This window comes from Myotis brandtii, unplaced genomic scaffold (genome assembly GCF_000412655.1).
Source record: "Myotis brandtii unplaced genomic scaffold, ASM41265v1 scaffold107, whole genome shotgun sequence".
Taxonomy (NCBI): Eukaryota; Metazoa; Chordata; class Mammalia; order Chiroptera; family Vespertilionidae; genus Myotis; species Myotis brandtii.
Window position 1 is genome coordinate 590,728 of NW_005353629.1, and position 15,182 is coordinate 605,909.

General features: G+C 49.0%; 1 protein-coding gene across 1 annotated transcript in view; it reads right to left on the reverse strand.

Moving 5' to 3' along the window:
- Positions 1-327: 327 nt before the first annotated feature.
- The window catches only part of MEP1B (meprin A, beta), a 26,023-nt gene continuing 11,168 nt past the window's right edge, over positions 328-15,182 (reverse strand). The window contains exons 9-15 of the mRNA XM_005857079.2: positions 13,600-13,752; positions 11,809-12,024; positions 8,991-9,434; positions 7,102-7,287; positions 4,856-5,027; positions 3,579-3,783; positions 328-380 (exon numbers count right to left, since the gene is read on the reverse strand). Coding sequence (XP_005857141.2) covers positions 366-380; positions 3,579-3,783; positions 4,856-5,027; positions 7,102-7,287; positions 8,991-9,434; positions 11,809-12,024; positions 13,600-13,752 — 1,391 coding nt within the window. The 3' untranslated portion in view covers positions 328-365. The remainder of the gene's footprint in view (positions 381-3,578; positions 3,784-4,855; positions 5,028-7,101; positions 7,288-8,990; positions 9,435-11,808; positions 12,025-13,599; positions 13,753-15,182) is intronic.

Here is a 15,182-nt window from a genome sequence, read left to right on the forward strand (position 1 = left end):
AGTTCATCTTCAAAACGCATGCTCCTGAGGGGAAGGAACAATGGATGACTTAACTTCTACTCTTAAAAACTGCCCTTTCAGTGGAGCCCAATCAAGAGGTCTCATTTTTAAGTGCAACGCCACGGGCCATCTCCTGGCGTCCCTCCATTTTCTTTGCTTCCCCTCCTTTAAGAACAAAAGCACAAACCACATTTCACTAATGTGCCATTTACCACAATAACGATTTACTCCAGTGTATGTAGCTATTTACAGAGCTGATCCGTTGATGGGAGAAGGAGGTGGTTGCAAGGTGTTTGCGGTAAAATCCACGACAAAGAATCCTCTTTGGCTGCGTTTGCCAAAAGGCCGCCTTGTTGAGCTCATCTTCAAAACGCGTGCTCCTGAGGGGAAGGAACAATGGATGACTTAACTTCTACTCTTACAAACTGCCCTTTCAGTGGAGCCCAATCAAGAGGTCTCATTTTTAAGTGCAACGCCACGGGCCATCTCCTGGCGTCCCTCCCAGCGAAGGCAGCCTGGCCTGGGCCAGGAAGGCGCTCTGGCCTGTCCAGCTCCTGTTATTCAGAGGCTACACATTAAGGTGAGGGCACCTTCAGCCTCGGAGAGAAGGTCATTCTGATGAAAGATCTAAACTAGATCTGGAGGCCCTTTATCGGTGAATTAACGGAGGAGAATGTAAGTTGATTCCTTGCTCTGGGGAACGTGTTTAAATGACCCAGAGACAAGACAGTTCTGTTCTAATATTACGGTGTGTATGTGTGTGTTTCCCTGTCCCTGATACCCTGGTAATCCCCCCCATTTATTGACTTAGTTTCCTTCTTTCTCTCTCTTTGTTTTATCATTTTCTTTAATTCCTTCCAATTCTTACTGAAGGAGGCTCTTATAATAATTCCGATATTTGCCAGTTTCCGGAGGAATATCCTGGCCATCCCATTCACCCAGCTAACTGATGCTCCCCTCCCTAACCATCCCCCATCTTCCTCACCCCAGCCCCAAGTTCATCAGGTCTGGCCCAGGGGACCATGCCGGCAGGTTGGCCTACCGGGTCCTGTATTGGTGGATCTGTTCCTTTTATTTTGAGGCATAAAATAAGCTGGGAATAGCTGTTTAAAAAAACAAAGCAACCTGTATACATCCTAAGTACTTCTCTAAAAAGCTTGTGAAGTAATTGATCCACTGCTTACGGTTAACTTTAAATATCTTCCTGGTGTTGAAGAATAGAACAACAGTATGTGAGAATAAAACCCTTTGTTTTCTGTTCATTATCATTGGCCATCTTTGGACTAACTTTGCAATCAAATTTAGTATCTTGATACCAGGTTGCTCACTTTAAAATGTTATAACCTTGCCTGCGGTTGAGCATCAACCTATGAGCCAGGAGGTCACAGTTCAATTCCCAGTCAGAGCACAGGACACATGCCCGGGTTTCCGACTCGATACCCAGTGGGCATGCAGGAGGCAGCCAATCAATGAATCCCTCTATCATTGATGTTTCTATCTCTCTCCCTCTCCCTTCCTCTCTGAAATCAATAAAAATATATATTTTTAAAAAATAATAAAATATTTTAACGCTCACTTTAAATGTCATAACCTTGCCTGTGGTTGAGCATCAACCTATGAGCCAGGAGGTCACAGTTCAATTCCCAGTCAGAGCACAGGACACATGCCCGGGTTTTGGACTCATACCCAGTAGGGGGCATGCAGGAAGAAAATATACTCTTAATTTAGCCACTTGCAATATTTTTATTTTCAGAGGTATCCTAATGGGGCATGTTTTCCTTTAGTTTTACATACTAGTCATTTTCAGAGACTATTTTGAATGAAATAGAACTGGGAAATTTTTAAGGCTTCAGTTTTAAGTGATGTTCAGCTCTTATGCCAATTTTTTGGTGCTATTTTGTGAGAATATGAATCTGCATATGAAACTCTGTGCTCTCTATTATTGGGGTGCATAGTGGATGCTGGGGCCCATTGCTCAGTCCTGCCCTTTAACACAAAGGCTCCCGTGTAGGACATGTGCTACCCCCAAAACACACTTGCCCGATTTTTCACTCTTCTTGGGGGGCAGCCCCAATCCAATGGCTATTGATGCTGTGAGTACCCCCCTTGCCTCCATTCGGGACACATCTAAGGGGCCATCCCAGCTCCAGAGATTGAGGGGGGCTGAGCCCTCAGCTGCTGAGAGGGTTAACTCGAAACGCAGGCAGACAGGGCAGGGTCCAGTGGAAACAAAGGCAGGTGGGACGTAGGCAGGGCAGACACGGCAGCTTGAGCAGCCTGACCACAGGGGCCAACCACGCAGAAATAATAGAATGTTTCTGGACTCCGGCGGGAGGCAAGGGCGGGCCTGCAGCAACAAGGTGTACGAACACATAGAAACAGGGCAAGTCCAGCACAGGAACAGAGAAAGGACACACAGAAACAGGGGAAGTTCAGGTTCGCCGCTGGGCAAGAACAATTGAGGGAGTCAATCAAGCGACGACACAGGTAGCATAGAGCAGGTATAGCAAATACATACCCTGCACTACAAGGCTTTCCCGGGCAGCCCATTATGGGGGCCCCTCCCCTGCAGGGAGTCTGCATCTGCTGGTAATAAACTTTTACTTAACTCCTGGTCCACGGAGTTCATTCTTCAGTGACTCGAGACAGGACCCCAGGAAAGCACCTCGACTCAGCGTTCTGGTCATCACAGTAACTACATCACAGCCCCACCTCCCCTCACTCAGCCCAGCTGCCCTCACTCAGCCCAGCTGCCCTCACTCTAGCCCAGGTGCTCCCGGGAGCACTGCCCGCTCAACCTCCCGCAGGCCAACACTCACCTGAGCCTGCTTCCCAGGAACAGGCCCGAGCCCGGGGGTTGTCAAGAGTCTGAGGCAAGACTTCAAGCCTTCACGAGGGAACTGGCCTTACAGGTAGTTACTGCGCAAGAAGCCGGAATCGGAGCCTTCTTCCATAGAAGGGCCCCAGGTGCACCTGCACCCCTTCCCACAAGCCTGAGCTCAGCCGTCACTCACAGGTTTTTCAAAGGAAAACCTACAGGCCGCTCCCCTTCCCGGAGGGGAACCCAGGTAGGGTCAGCTGTGCCTTCCAGCAGGGACACGATTCTAGGAAGATAACAACCCCCGCCCCCACAAAAGCCTCCGCGGGTTCCAGTTTAAGAACCGCTGATTCAAAAATAGATCCAGAGACACAGAAGCATCAAACAGACTGTCCAACCTCAGAGGGAAGGCAGGGAAGGAGGGTTAGAGATCAACCAAAGGACCTGCATGCACATAAGCAGAGCCCGTGGACACAGATCGAGTGGGGGCGGCGGGCTGGGAGAGGTCAATGGGGGGGAGGGGGACATATATGTAATACTTTCAACAATTAAAAAAATTAAAAATAAATAATATTTTTTAAAAAAAGAAGAAGAGACGTTGATTCATAGTGAAGGTCACAAAAACACGTGGTCCCCAGGCAGTGGTCCCCAGCATAGGGAAGGAGGAGAAGCACTTTTCAAGTATATTTAAAAAGCCTTCATTCTTCCTCATATGAGTTCACTAATAGGTTTGAATAACCAAATCTCAGACTCAACTCACATTTTCCACAGTCACGTCCGCTATGTTGGAGCCCGTCTTCTGGCGGTAGCGCATCCGGGTGCAGTAGACGCTGACCAGGGTGACCACCAGCATCACCCCAAACACGGCGGCCGTGGAAGACACCGCGATGACGATGGTGTCCCGCGTGGAGCCCCTCTTTTCACACCGCTCCCCCATGTACCACCAGTCTTCCCCCGACGGGCACCTGCGGGGCCAGAGCATGCTCTGTTAGGAGTGGGCGTTTAGATCGAACATCTTCTGCCCGGCGGGCGTGGCTCAGTGGATGAGCGTGGACCTATGAACCAGGAGGTCACAGTTCGATTCCTGGGCAGGGCACATGCCCGGGTTGTGGGCTCCATCCCCAGTGTGGGGGGTGCAGAAGGCAGCTGATCAATGGTTCTCTCTCATCATTGATGTTTCTAGCTCTCTCTCTCCCTCTCCCTTCCTCTCTGAAATTTAAATAAATAAATAAGTAAATAAATAAATCTGAGCATCTTCCATGGTGATAAGTATGTGTCAACATCCAGGTCCTTGACCTTGGGGACATTTCACTCTGGACTAGAGGGGTTCGGACTAGCACCAGGGGCCGGAGGGGTCGCGGAAGGGGGCCAGGAATGACATCTGATCTGGTTCTCAGAACAGCAGCTCCGAGGGGGAAGGAAGGAGCGTGGGGAATGGAGAAATTTTACTTCTCAGGGTCCTAGTCCCTTGCCTCCCAGCTCTACACCCTGGCCAAGCTCTTCCCAAAACTTAAGTATCTCCACCTACTTAACGGGGCAGGTACACTGACCACATCAGACTCTTGTGGGGACTTCAGACATGTCACTCATGAGGACTTTTTCAGACAATGAGAACATAATGTGTGCTATTTTTTATTGATTTTTTTTTAGAGAGAGAGGGAGGGAGAGAAGGTTAGAGAGACAGAAACATCATCGATCAGCTGCCTCCTGCTCGCCCCCTACTGGAGATCAAGCCCACAACCCGGGCATGTACCCTGCCTGGGAATCAAACCATGACCTTTTGGTTCCTAGGTTGACGCTCAACCACTGAGCCACACCGGCCAGGCTCATGTGCTATCTTTTTCATAAGTAATTTTATTGTTCTTGTGACTATCCAAAGTCCCAAATAAAGAGCAAAAAATAAATATCCTCTGGCTGGTTTTGAGATGGGAATGAGCTGGTTTCACTCATGTGAGATATCAGTATTTAGTCGTCCGTAGTGGTAATGATAGGGTTTCAGACAGAAGACGGGGGAGGTCTGGCCCAGGGACCCCTCACCTGCACTCAGCTTTGCCATCCCGGACGGTGCAGATGCCGTCGTTCTCACAGGTGAACTTCACACAGAGGTCAGGGATGCGGGCGGTGGTGGTGCGGGCGGTGGTGGTGCCGGTGATGGGGATGTCGGCGGTGGGGACCGGCTGCGGGGAGGTGGTATTCAGGTGGGATATGTCTAAGGGCGGAGAGCAGGGGTGGAAATCAGGTTTTGCTTTAACAAGTATTTGACTTTTAAATTTCAAAATAGATGATCGGGTTTCGGGTTGGTGAGAGATTCAGGTAATCTTGCAGCGTAGTCCAGCAATATCCTCAGACAGTGAGCTGGTACAAAGGCAGGTTGAAATCTAATACAAAGGAAAGCGGGGCCGCCTGCGGGGCTACCACTGAACCCCGTGCTCCCTGGGCCTGGGCTTGCCTGAACTCCAGGGGCCTGTGGCCTGGTGGCCGTTCACCTAAGAATGAGGGGCCGTTCACAGTGAGAGGCCACAGCGTTTGCTTGAGATCAGCTCTTGGGGGAGAAGAGTTCCTGCAGAAGCCCAGGCAACTGGGCTTTGATGAGGAGACAAAAGCAAGGGGTGCGTGAGAACGGGTGGGGTGGGGGGAGTTCTGTCAATAGAAGAAAGGTGTAACCTAGTGGTGTTTATTCTAAAGGATGTTTTTACTTGTCAGTCCCACAATCATCATACCTGCTTCTTGTTATCTCTGCAAACAGCTCTTTGGACACAGGCTGCTGTAGGCCCAGCCCAGAGGTGCCTGTGCCCTGGGCTGACATTCCAGAGGTGAGGCCTAATGCATACACAGCGCTCTCTCCGTGTGGCAGCTCCAACTCCTTTTGTAAGGGGCCCCATTGGTTATTTTTTCACAGGACCAACCCTCAAGGAACAGACAAGGAAACCAAAGAGCAGGTCCCAAGGCAGCTGAGGGGCCTGCCCGAAGCCTCGGCTCTCTTGTTTCATGGGGCAGTTGGCGGATTTTTGGTGAAAGACAACAGGGCCCCTGGCAACCAGGGTGCTGCTCCGGGGGTGTTTCCTGCGACTTCCTGTCCACACGGGGTCGGATGGAACTGATGAACGTGTGACTAGTCGCGGGAGGAATCATTTTATGTTGCCTCTCCTCCCTCAGCACAAATTTCCCTGAAAACTTTTCCCAAGAAGTATCATTTAGATTTACTCCAATTGACACTGCAATAAAAACGCCATGGGTTCCACTGCACCCCTTTTGACCACAAACAAGATTATGATTTACTGAGATGCAGGTGGGTCTTCAGTTGTAAATGAGTTAAAATCCTACCACGTAAAACATGGAAACCACCAGTATTCCTGGAAAATGTGTTCTTTGGCTCCATAGGTAAGAAACTTAACAGTGGTTCTCAACCTTCTGGCCTTTTAAATACAGATCCTCATGTTGTGACCCAACCATAAAATTATTTTCGTTGCTACTTCATAACTGTAACGTTGCTACTGTTATGAATCGTCATGTAAATATCTGATATGCAGGATGGTCTTAGGCGACCCCTGTGAAAGGGTCGTTCGACCGCCAAAGGGGTCGCGACCCACAGGTTGAGAACTGCTGCTTTAAAAGATGGTAGATTATTACTGCCAAAATGTGTGTGTGTGTGTTCCCAGAAAAATGTATACATGCACTTTGAATAATTATAAAGGCAGTGTTTATTAAGATATATTTCATTTTCAAAATGGAGCTATCAGCTGTTAAAGTGTGTACACATTTTGAGGGGACACCCTGTATATTTGAAAAAGACAATAAAGATAATTCATTTTAAATTTAACTTCATGTGCTTGTGTGACATTTTTATTTCTGGAATCCTAGACTATAATTCTAGGGTATAATGGCTATACTTTGACTTACCTCTTTTTTAAATATATGTATTTTTTATTGTCAATAGCATTACAGATGTCTCCCTTCCTCCCCCTTCACTTTACCCCTCTCCTCCCAGACCTTACCCATCCCCCACTTTAACTTCTAAAGTTTTCCGTCCTAAAGTCTTTTACTATTGCTCCATGTAGTGGTAATTAAAATCTTTATCCTGGAAGCCTCGCTGTTTCTATTTCAATTAGTTACCTATTGTTAATGATTCATCCCAAACAAAAAAAAAAATTCCACCCGGGCCCATTTCCTCCCACATCCCTAGTTAATGCGCCTAAAAGTAGAACCTGCAAGAACACAGTCCATCAGCCGTGGCTACAACAATGACAGAAGTAGCTTAGGTGGCACTATGCTCATCGCCATACCTTCCACGGTCAGTAGGATGTAAACATCGTCTCCTTTGATGAAGTCTCTGCTCTTCAGCCGCTCGTGGGTGATGAAGGTACTGGTTCCAAAGGGTGGACCTCTTCTGAACTGAGTTCCGTTCGGGAAAAAGGCCACTTCCCCCACTTTGGAAGGCCTGTCCCAGAAATAGCTTTTGCCATCGTCATCTGCAAAAGCAATTCGTATGAAGGGGCTGTGTTTAGCATCCGCTCAGCTCTCGGTGGTAGGAAACAACTGGCAACGTGAAACCCAACTAGGATGGGGCTCCAAGTGATTAAATGATGCCCTTGACCTGTGATGCGCCCTGCAAGTCGCTGGAACGTGTCCATTTCTATGCCCTGAGGAAATGAGGCTGCCCAGCAGGGAGGACCACGCTCTGGGTCGCGAGTGGAGGGTACAGGAAGTGTCCCAGGTGGGGAGTCAGATCTGTACTGACTGACCAGCATAGAGACCCACTGCCCGGGACAGTCATTCCTCATGACCTTCTGAGTTGTAGATCGGCCTGTTAACTGGGTTAAACCAGTTTGCTGCTGATGGAGTTTTCAATATTAGCGCAGAACCATTTATCTTAACCAACTGGCTCACCTAACAGCTGAGTCCTTCAGGAGTAGAAGCCAGAGAGAGAGACTGCCCTGGGGAAAGGTGGCGGCCACCCAACCCGGAGCCATTGTCAGCGTCATTCAGGGAGGAATGTTTTTTTTAAAAAAGGGAAGAAATTCTGAACATCACCTCCCTACAGTCTTTTGTGGATATTATTTTCCCCCCTATGTCACATAAGTCCATTGTTTTCATGTATATAATTCAGGTTTGGCAATAATATTCACCTGGCCATAATTCCGTGTGTCCCTTTACTGGGTTCCCAGGTGGCAAAGGATTATTAAAATGAGAAATGTGGTCATTGTACCCTGACCACGTGGCTCGGTTGGTTGGAGCATCATCCCATACACCAAAGGGTGTGAGATCGATTCTCAGTGAAGGCGCATACCTAGGCTTACGGGTTCGATCCCAGTCGAAGTGGGTACCAGAGGCAACAGATCGATGTTTCTCACTCACATCAATGTCCCCCCCCCCCTCTCTCCCTTCTTCTCTCTCTAAATCAATAAAAACATATCCTCCATCGAGGATTTAAAAAAAAAAGAAATGTGATCATTGCCTTCTGGATTCTGTTCCTTTTTGAGACTGGAAGATGCGGGAAATGTCCCCATTGGCAAATCTTCCAGAACTCCATAAAAAGGTATAATCCACTCCCCCACTTCCCGACACTCCACAGCATCTGCTCCTCTGCCTTCTCAACAAAAGCCTCACTCTTACAAGAGCTGCCTTGGTTTTGGTGATCCCAGGGGCAATATCAGGGTAGCACGGATTAGGAGACCAACACTGGGCGCCTCTTCATACCAGGCCTTTCCGCAAACTTCGGTGCTCGGTCTGGAGTGATTCTCACAATAAATCTCTGTGGTTGTGGTCCCTGCCCCCATGTTACTGCCCAGACACCACATATGCTCTAAGGGGTTATTGGCTCAAGATCTACTTGCTTAGCTAACGAGAGCAAACCTCGGATTTTCATCCAGGCATGTCAGACTCTAAAACCAGCATTCCTGACCCAACACTGGGAATTCAGGAATGGCCATCAGTTCCCAGGAATACAGTCACTGTCGTCTCTGTCTGCCGGCTTCCCTGCGGACATCCCTGACGCTCTCCTGCCCGGGAGACTGTCCACAGCTGAGGAAGCTCTTCCCCCTTTTACCTTCTGCTCCTCAGATCTGGCTCAGAAACCCCTAGGTGCCTGGCTGTCCAGCCTCTCATTCCCAAGTCACCCGTCCCTCCATGAGCAAGGACCGGGTGTGAGCCATAAAGAAAAGGAGTCACGAACCCGTGGTCAGAAGTGGGTCTGTAGTTATACTCCGCTGGTTGGACATACGCCGTCGAATGTCAGGGTTTTGGTCCAGGAGTGTCATCGTGGCTTGTTGCCAAGGACACGGCCACTCTAATTGATCATCATTGGCTCCAGAGATCAAGTGGAAATATATCCCTGCATTAGTCGAGTGGCTTAGAATCAAGGAAATCTGAAAGGCATAACCTTTAGGAGAGTAAAATGGAGGGCTATAGAGAGTTCCATCGGGGCTGCCAATCAGCTGTGTGACATTCCTTATGCGCCAGATGTGATGAGGGCACCGTGTTTCCGAAAGGTTGATGTCGTCAATGGACAGGCCACCCAGTGAGGCACCAGCTCCTCTGACCCCTCCAAACACCACCCTGAATTTGTTGGTTACTTTCAGCGTTACATGGTAAAGTTGCCAGCTCCCGGTGGGTATATCTGCAAAACACAAATTATTATTGCACAGAAGACAAAGGGCAATGGACCCCATGCAAGTCAACATGGGAGTTCTAACCTTCACGGACGAACGTTCATCCTAGGACTACCGATTCCCACAGGTCCGAGGTATGGCTTTCCCACTCCTCCAGCCCCCGTCCTTTTACTTCCAGATGTTTCTGTGGGGTCGGACTCCTCTCTGTAATATTCGTATGTTTATCTAGTTGTTTCTCAGACAGGTTACCCTTTCCCAGAGATGGGTGAGCAAACAGCAGCATCAAGCTCATGAGTACTCCATACCCTACGTAGGGGTGACCTTTCATTCTGTGTTAATTCTATGTTAATTAAACGGTTAAGCAAGCCCAGTATTCTACACTTGTACCCACAATTCCTGTGATACTCAACCAAAGCCTCGTTTAATATACTTATACTCTGCTTGGAACACTTCCTTTACATGGGACATTTTCAACCAACTTTTCAGCAGTGTTAAACAGGACTGCACCAAACCCTACAAAGCCCACATCCTACAATTTACTCCTTAATCATACCAGTGACTCAACATTATAAATACTTATCTAATATGTCATACCATCCCCTCTCTCCCCCACTGCACTCCCCCTCCACTGTTTCCCCCACCCCCGGCTGGCCGCATGGCTAGGCCATCCTGTCTTATTTTCCTGTATCACATACCCAAATAAGAAACAGTACATTTACATTTTTTCAGAAGCCCCCAGGGAGAGAACAGCTCAATTTATGTGAAACTCATAATTAACACAACAATTTGAGATTTAAATATATTGGCACTTAATGAGAAACACAATTGCTTGAAAATAGCTTAGAAATATCCAAATTACAGAAAATGCCATCGTCCATGGATGGACTCTGGATTGAGCAAAAACCTTTCACGAGAGCTTCCACTTTATTATTATAGTACTATCCGTTTAAATTCTGCACTCCTAGAAGAGATCAAAGAACTTATATACTTATATGCATAGCCCATGGACACAGGCAATAGAGTAGTGAAGAGCTGGGGGAGGTATGGGTAGAGGCTGGGAGGTAAAGGGGGGAAATGGAAGATATCTGTAATACTATCTATATATATAAAAGCCTAAGCGACCGAATGACCGAACGACTGAATGGCTGGTCGACTGGTCACTATAATGCGCACTGACCACCAGGGGGTAGATGCTCAATGCAGGAGCTGTCCCCTCGTGGTCAGTGCGCTCCCACTGCCAACCTCCTGCGGCCCCTCCCCCCGGCCAACCTCCCACTGCCCTGATCGGCCCGATCACCAGCCAGGCCAAGGGACCCCATCCATGCACAAATTTGTGCACCAGACCTCTAGTCAACAATAAAAAATATATTTAAAAAATTAATAAATTCTGGACTCCTGAACAAGTTTTTAAGCACCTTCTGTGCTATTGTGTACCAGTGATAGCAGCACAGGTGGCTAATGAAAAGGCATATCTGTATCTTATGTATGTGCTGTATATTGTATTATGTATACTTACATATAAGGTATGTGTACAGTGTGTGGTGTGTGTGTATATGTGAGTGTGAGATTGAGACCCCCGGCTTTCACAGGGGATCGGCATGCCCCCCTCTGCCCGTGACTGGAATGACGGTGGGCGCCCACCATGGCGTTGCCCTCACCCCACAGAGGAATTGCTCCAGACGTTCCATTAACCCAGTCCTAACATCAGAACCCTTCAGCGGGACTTACTTGTCAGCTAGAAATTAGAGCGAGAGTCCCCTTCCAGTCCAGCATGCCCCCCTCTGCCCGTGACTGGAATGATGGTGGGCGCCCACCATGGCGTTGCCCCCACCCCACAGAGGAATTGCTCCAGACGTTCATTAACCCAGTCCTAATATCAGAACCCTTCAGCGGGACTTACTGGTCAGCTAGAAATTAGAGCGAGAGTCCCCTTCCAGTCCGATGTGGGAAGAAGTGAGACAGCCAGAGCCCCAGGTTCGTGGACAAACCCCAGTGAGACCCGGAGAGGCGCCCAGCCGCGTCCAGGGACAGGACCCACCCGGCTGAGGCCAGCCCCTCCCTCGTCCAGGCCACCGCTCGGCCACACCTGGCAGGGGACGCTTCCCATCCTGCCCAAGCTGGCTCCCATTCCTGGCCTCCTCCTCCTCCTCCTCCTCCCCCTCCTTCTCCTCCTCCCTCCTCCTCCTCCTCCTCCTCCTCCGTGCGGGACACTGAGCTCCGGTTTCTTAGGTGAGTCACGCACGAAGCGCACAGAGCAGAGGACCCTCTCCTTCTGCTGAGCTGCAGGGCCATGACCGCGAGCCCTGCCCGCTGGCAGGTGGCACACTGAGCAGCGTGAAGCTTCCGCCCTCTGACCCCCACAGTGAGGATGCGGCCGGGTACCTTTTATTTCCTCCACCAGGACCACGGTTCCATTCGGGGCGCCTGCGGAATACTCGCGGATGTAAATGTTCAGCTGGTCACCGGCACCCCCGCTGTTGTACAGAAAGAACTGCAGGCATTGAAAGCCTCGTTTGGGGTACAGGGTCCTGCTCTCCAGCATGGCCGTGGCCCCCGCGCCCACAGCGCTGCTGTTGAAGTGCATGAAGAAGCCGGCGCCTGGGACAGGGAAACAGCCCACGTGAGAGAGAGCGGCGGCTGGGTCTGGGCAGCGTGTCTGTGGGGCCGGAGTTCCCCTCGCTCCCCGCGGTGTGCGGGGCATGGACAGGTTCCAGGAGCAGGACGTTTAGGAGAGAGACAGCATCAGGCCTCCGTGTCCTTTCTGTAGATGCTAGCTTTCAGAAATGGAAAAATGTGTCCCCTACCAGGCCTAGTCCCTCTCTCTCTCTCTCTCTCTCTCTCTCTCATTCTGTCGCTTCCTCCTCCCTCCTTTTCTTCCCTGTTCTTTCTGGCCTACGTAGGACTACAATCCACTATCCAAATCTGCAAGGCTTGAGCGTCATCCTATGAACCAGGAGGTCCTGGTTCGATTCCCGGGTGGCAGGCTCGATCCCCAGCGGGAGACATGCAGGAGGCAGCCGATCAGTGATTCCCTCTCATCATTGATGTTTCTATTTCTCTCCCCCTTTCCCTTCCTCTCTAAAATCAATAAAAATGTATTTATTAGTAAAATGCATAAATAAATAAAATGAAAAATATTTTTATTAAAATATATTCGACACATAGCATTGTGTAAATGTGAGGTGCACAACATATTAATGGATACATTTATGTATTGTAATAGGTATGTGTACAATGGATTGCCATTATAGCGATACCCAGCACCTGTGTCGTGTTACCTAATAATTTTTGCTTCCTAGTGGTTGGAATAAGTAAGTTCTAGCCTTTTAGCAAGCTTGATGATGATAATACAATATTGTTGTCCATATTCATTGTGCTGCACATTCGATCTCCAGGGCTTATTAACTACTCGTGGCAAGTTTGTACCCTTAAAAAACACCTGTCTCTCCCCAATCCCACCCACCCCAAAAAGGGGGAGCCCTTCACCCTGGAGGCCCACTCCCCGCCTAGACCAGCTGAGCTGCAAGCAGTGCCTCTGGGCTCTGAGGTCTACTTTTACATATTTGCTGACAGGAATGAGCAAATAAATGAAAAATTGGTACTTGTGGCCAAAAAAAAAAAAAAGCCCATTTAACTCAAAAGAAAATTATAATAAATGAGCAAATAAATGAAAAATTGGTACTTGTGGCCCAAAAAAAAAGCCCATTTAACTCAAAAGAAAATTATAATAGAAAAATATATTTATGTGAATAAACATTAAATAACTTGCACTTTCTACCTTGAAGTATTTTTTGTAACAGCAGCATGCAGTCACAGCTGCTGAAATCCTGACGCTGACTACTGCACAGCCCAATGCTGTTCCCTCGCAAGTCGCTTACGTCCTGCAAGCTCCGAGGAGACAGCTCACTCCAAAGATGGGGTCCCCCAGGAGAGACCACCGCTCCTGCGTGGGTGCCCAGATGAGGGGGTACAGGCTGCGCAGAGCCCAGCTCAGACTCGGGAAGTAGAGCCAGCTCAGACCACAAGCAGAGAGTGAGCCATGTCCTCATGGCACAGAGCTGATTGCGTGGTAGCAACCTGTGGGCTCTCGTGGATCATCAGGTAGGAGGTAGAGAGAGAAGATCCCAGTCTTTCCTAGCAAAGGACAAGGCTAGACGCCCTCCCTCCGGGTACCTGCGCACTGGCCCATGTTGGAGTGGTCGCTCTCTGGCCCCCCGGGCACCCGGGAAAGCCGCTGCCAGTCAGCACTGTCGCCTGAGCCTTGAATCATACCGCACACGTTCTCCAGCTCGAAATTGCACGAGTCCATGAAGCTCAAGGAAGAGGCTACGAAAGCAAAGAACAATTACTGACATTCACACATCATGATCATCTAAGCAATAGAAATAGAGCAGGGGTCCTCAAACTTTTTAAACGGGGGGCCAGTTCACTGTCCCTCAGACCGTTGGAGGGCCGGACTATAGTTTAAAAAAAAACTATGGACAAATTCCTATGCACACTGCACATATCTTATTTTGAAGTAAAGAAACAAAACGGGAACAAATACAATATTTGTATTTGCATGTGGCCCGCGGGCCGGAGTTTGAGGACCCCTGAAATAGAGCTTAGTCCCGCCCTTGGGGCTCAGTGGTTGAGCGTGGACCTATGAACCACGAGGTCCCCGTTGGGGTCCCAGTCAGGGCACATGCCCGGGATGCGGGCTCGTCCCCACTAGGGGGCGTACAGGAGGCAGCCGATCAATGATTCTCTCATCATTGATGTTTCTCCCTCTCTCTCTTTCTTCTTTCTTGAAATCAATAAAAAAATATTTTTTTAAAAAAATGGAGCTTATCACAGAAGTCCTAGGGATGCCAGGAGGGCATTAAAGGAGGGTCCTCGGCCCTAGCAGGTTTGGCTCAGTGGATAGAGCGTTGGCCTGCGGACTGAAGGGTCCGGGGTTCAATTCCAGTCAAGGGCACATGCCTGGGCTTCTGTTCGATCCCCAGTGGGGCATGCAGAGGCAGGCAATCGGTGATTCTCTCTCATCATTGGTGTGTGTGTCTCTCTCTCTCTCCCTCTCCCTTCCTCTCTGAAAAATCAATAAAAATATATTTAAAAATTAAATAATAAAATTAAATAAATAAATAAATAAATAAATAAAGGAGGCGCCTCCTGGTCCCGGGTGGTGGGGGCTCGCAGACGCCTGGATGTCTGCAGGACCAAGACATGACCAGCTCTGAGGGTCGGAATACACTGCCTGGCCCACGTCTTAAATAAATAAATAAATAAATAAATAAATAAATAAAGGAGGCGCCTCCTGGTCCCGGGTGGTGGGGGCTCGCAGACGCCTGGATGTCTGCAGGACCAAGACATGACCAGCTCTGAGGGTCGGAATACACTGCCTGGCCCACGTCTTCTCGTGAAACTATCTGATGACCGCACCCGAGTCTACACGCCTCTCCTTCTTCAGGTTACTAAGCCGGCCCCCAGACTATCTGGGCCCGGTTACATGATGGCTGTGCGCCTCCTTTGGGCTGAAAAGAGTTTGGAAGACCAAACTGGTCCACATTCGCATTAGTGACGGTTCAGGAACCTGCGTGGGACATGATCCTTCAAGACCCGGTTTGTTTTTACATCGGAAAGCCAGACTGTGTGAGAAGCAAAATGCTGCCTCCAGATTATGGATTGGGATTTGGGTGCTTTAAAAAAAAAAATCAAGCTTTTATCATTTCAGAGAACTCGGTAATGCTCAGCAAAATGGCACCGAAGGTCATTCC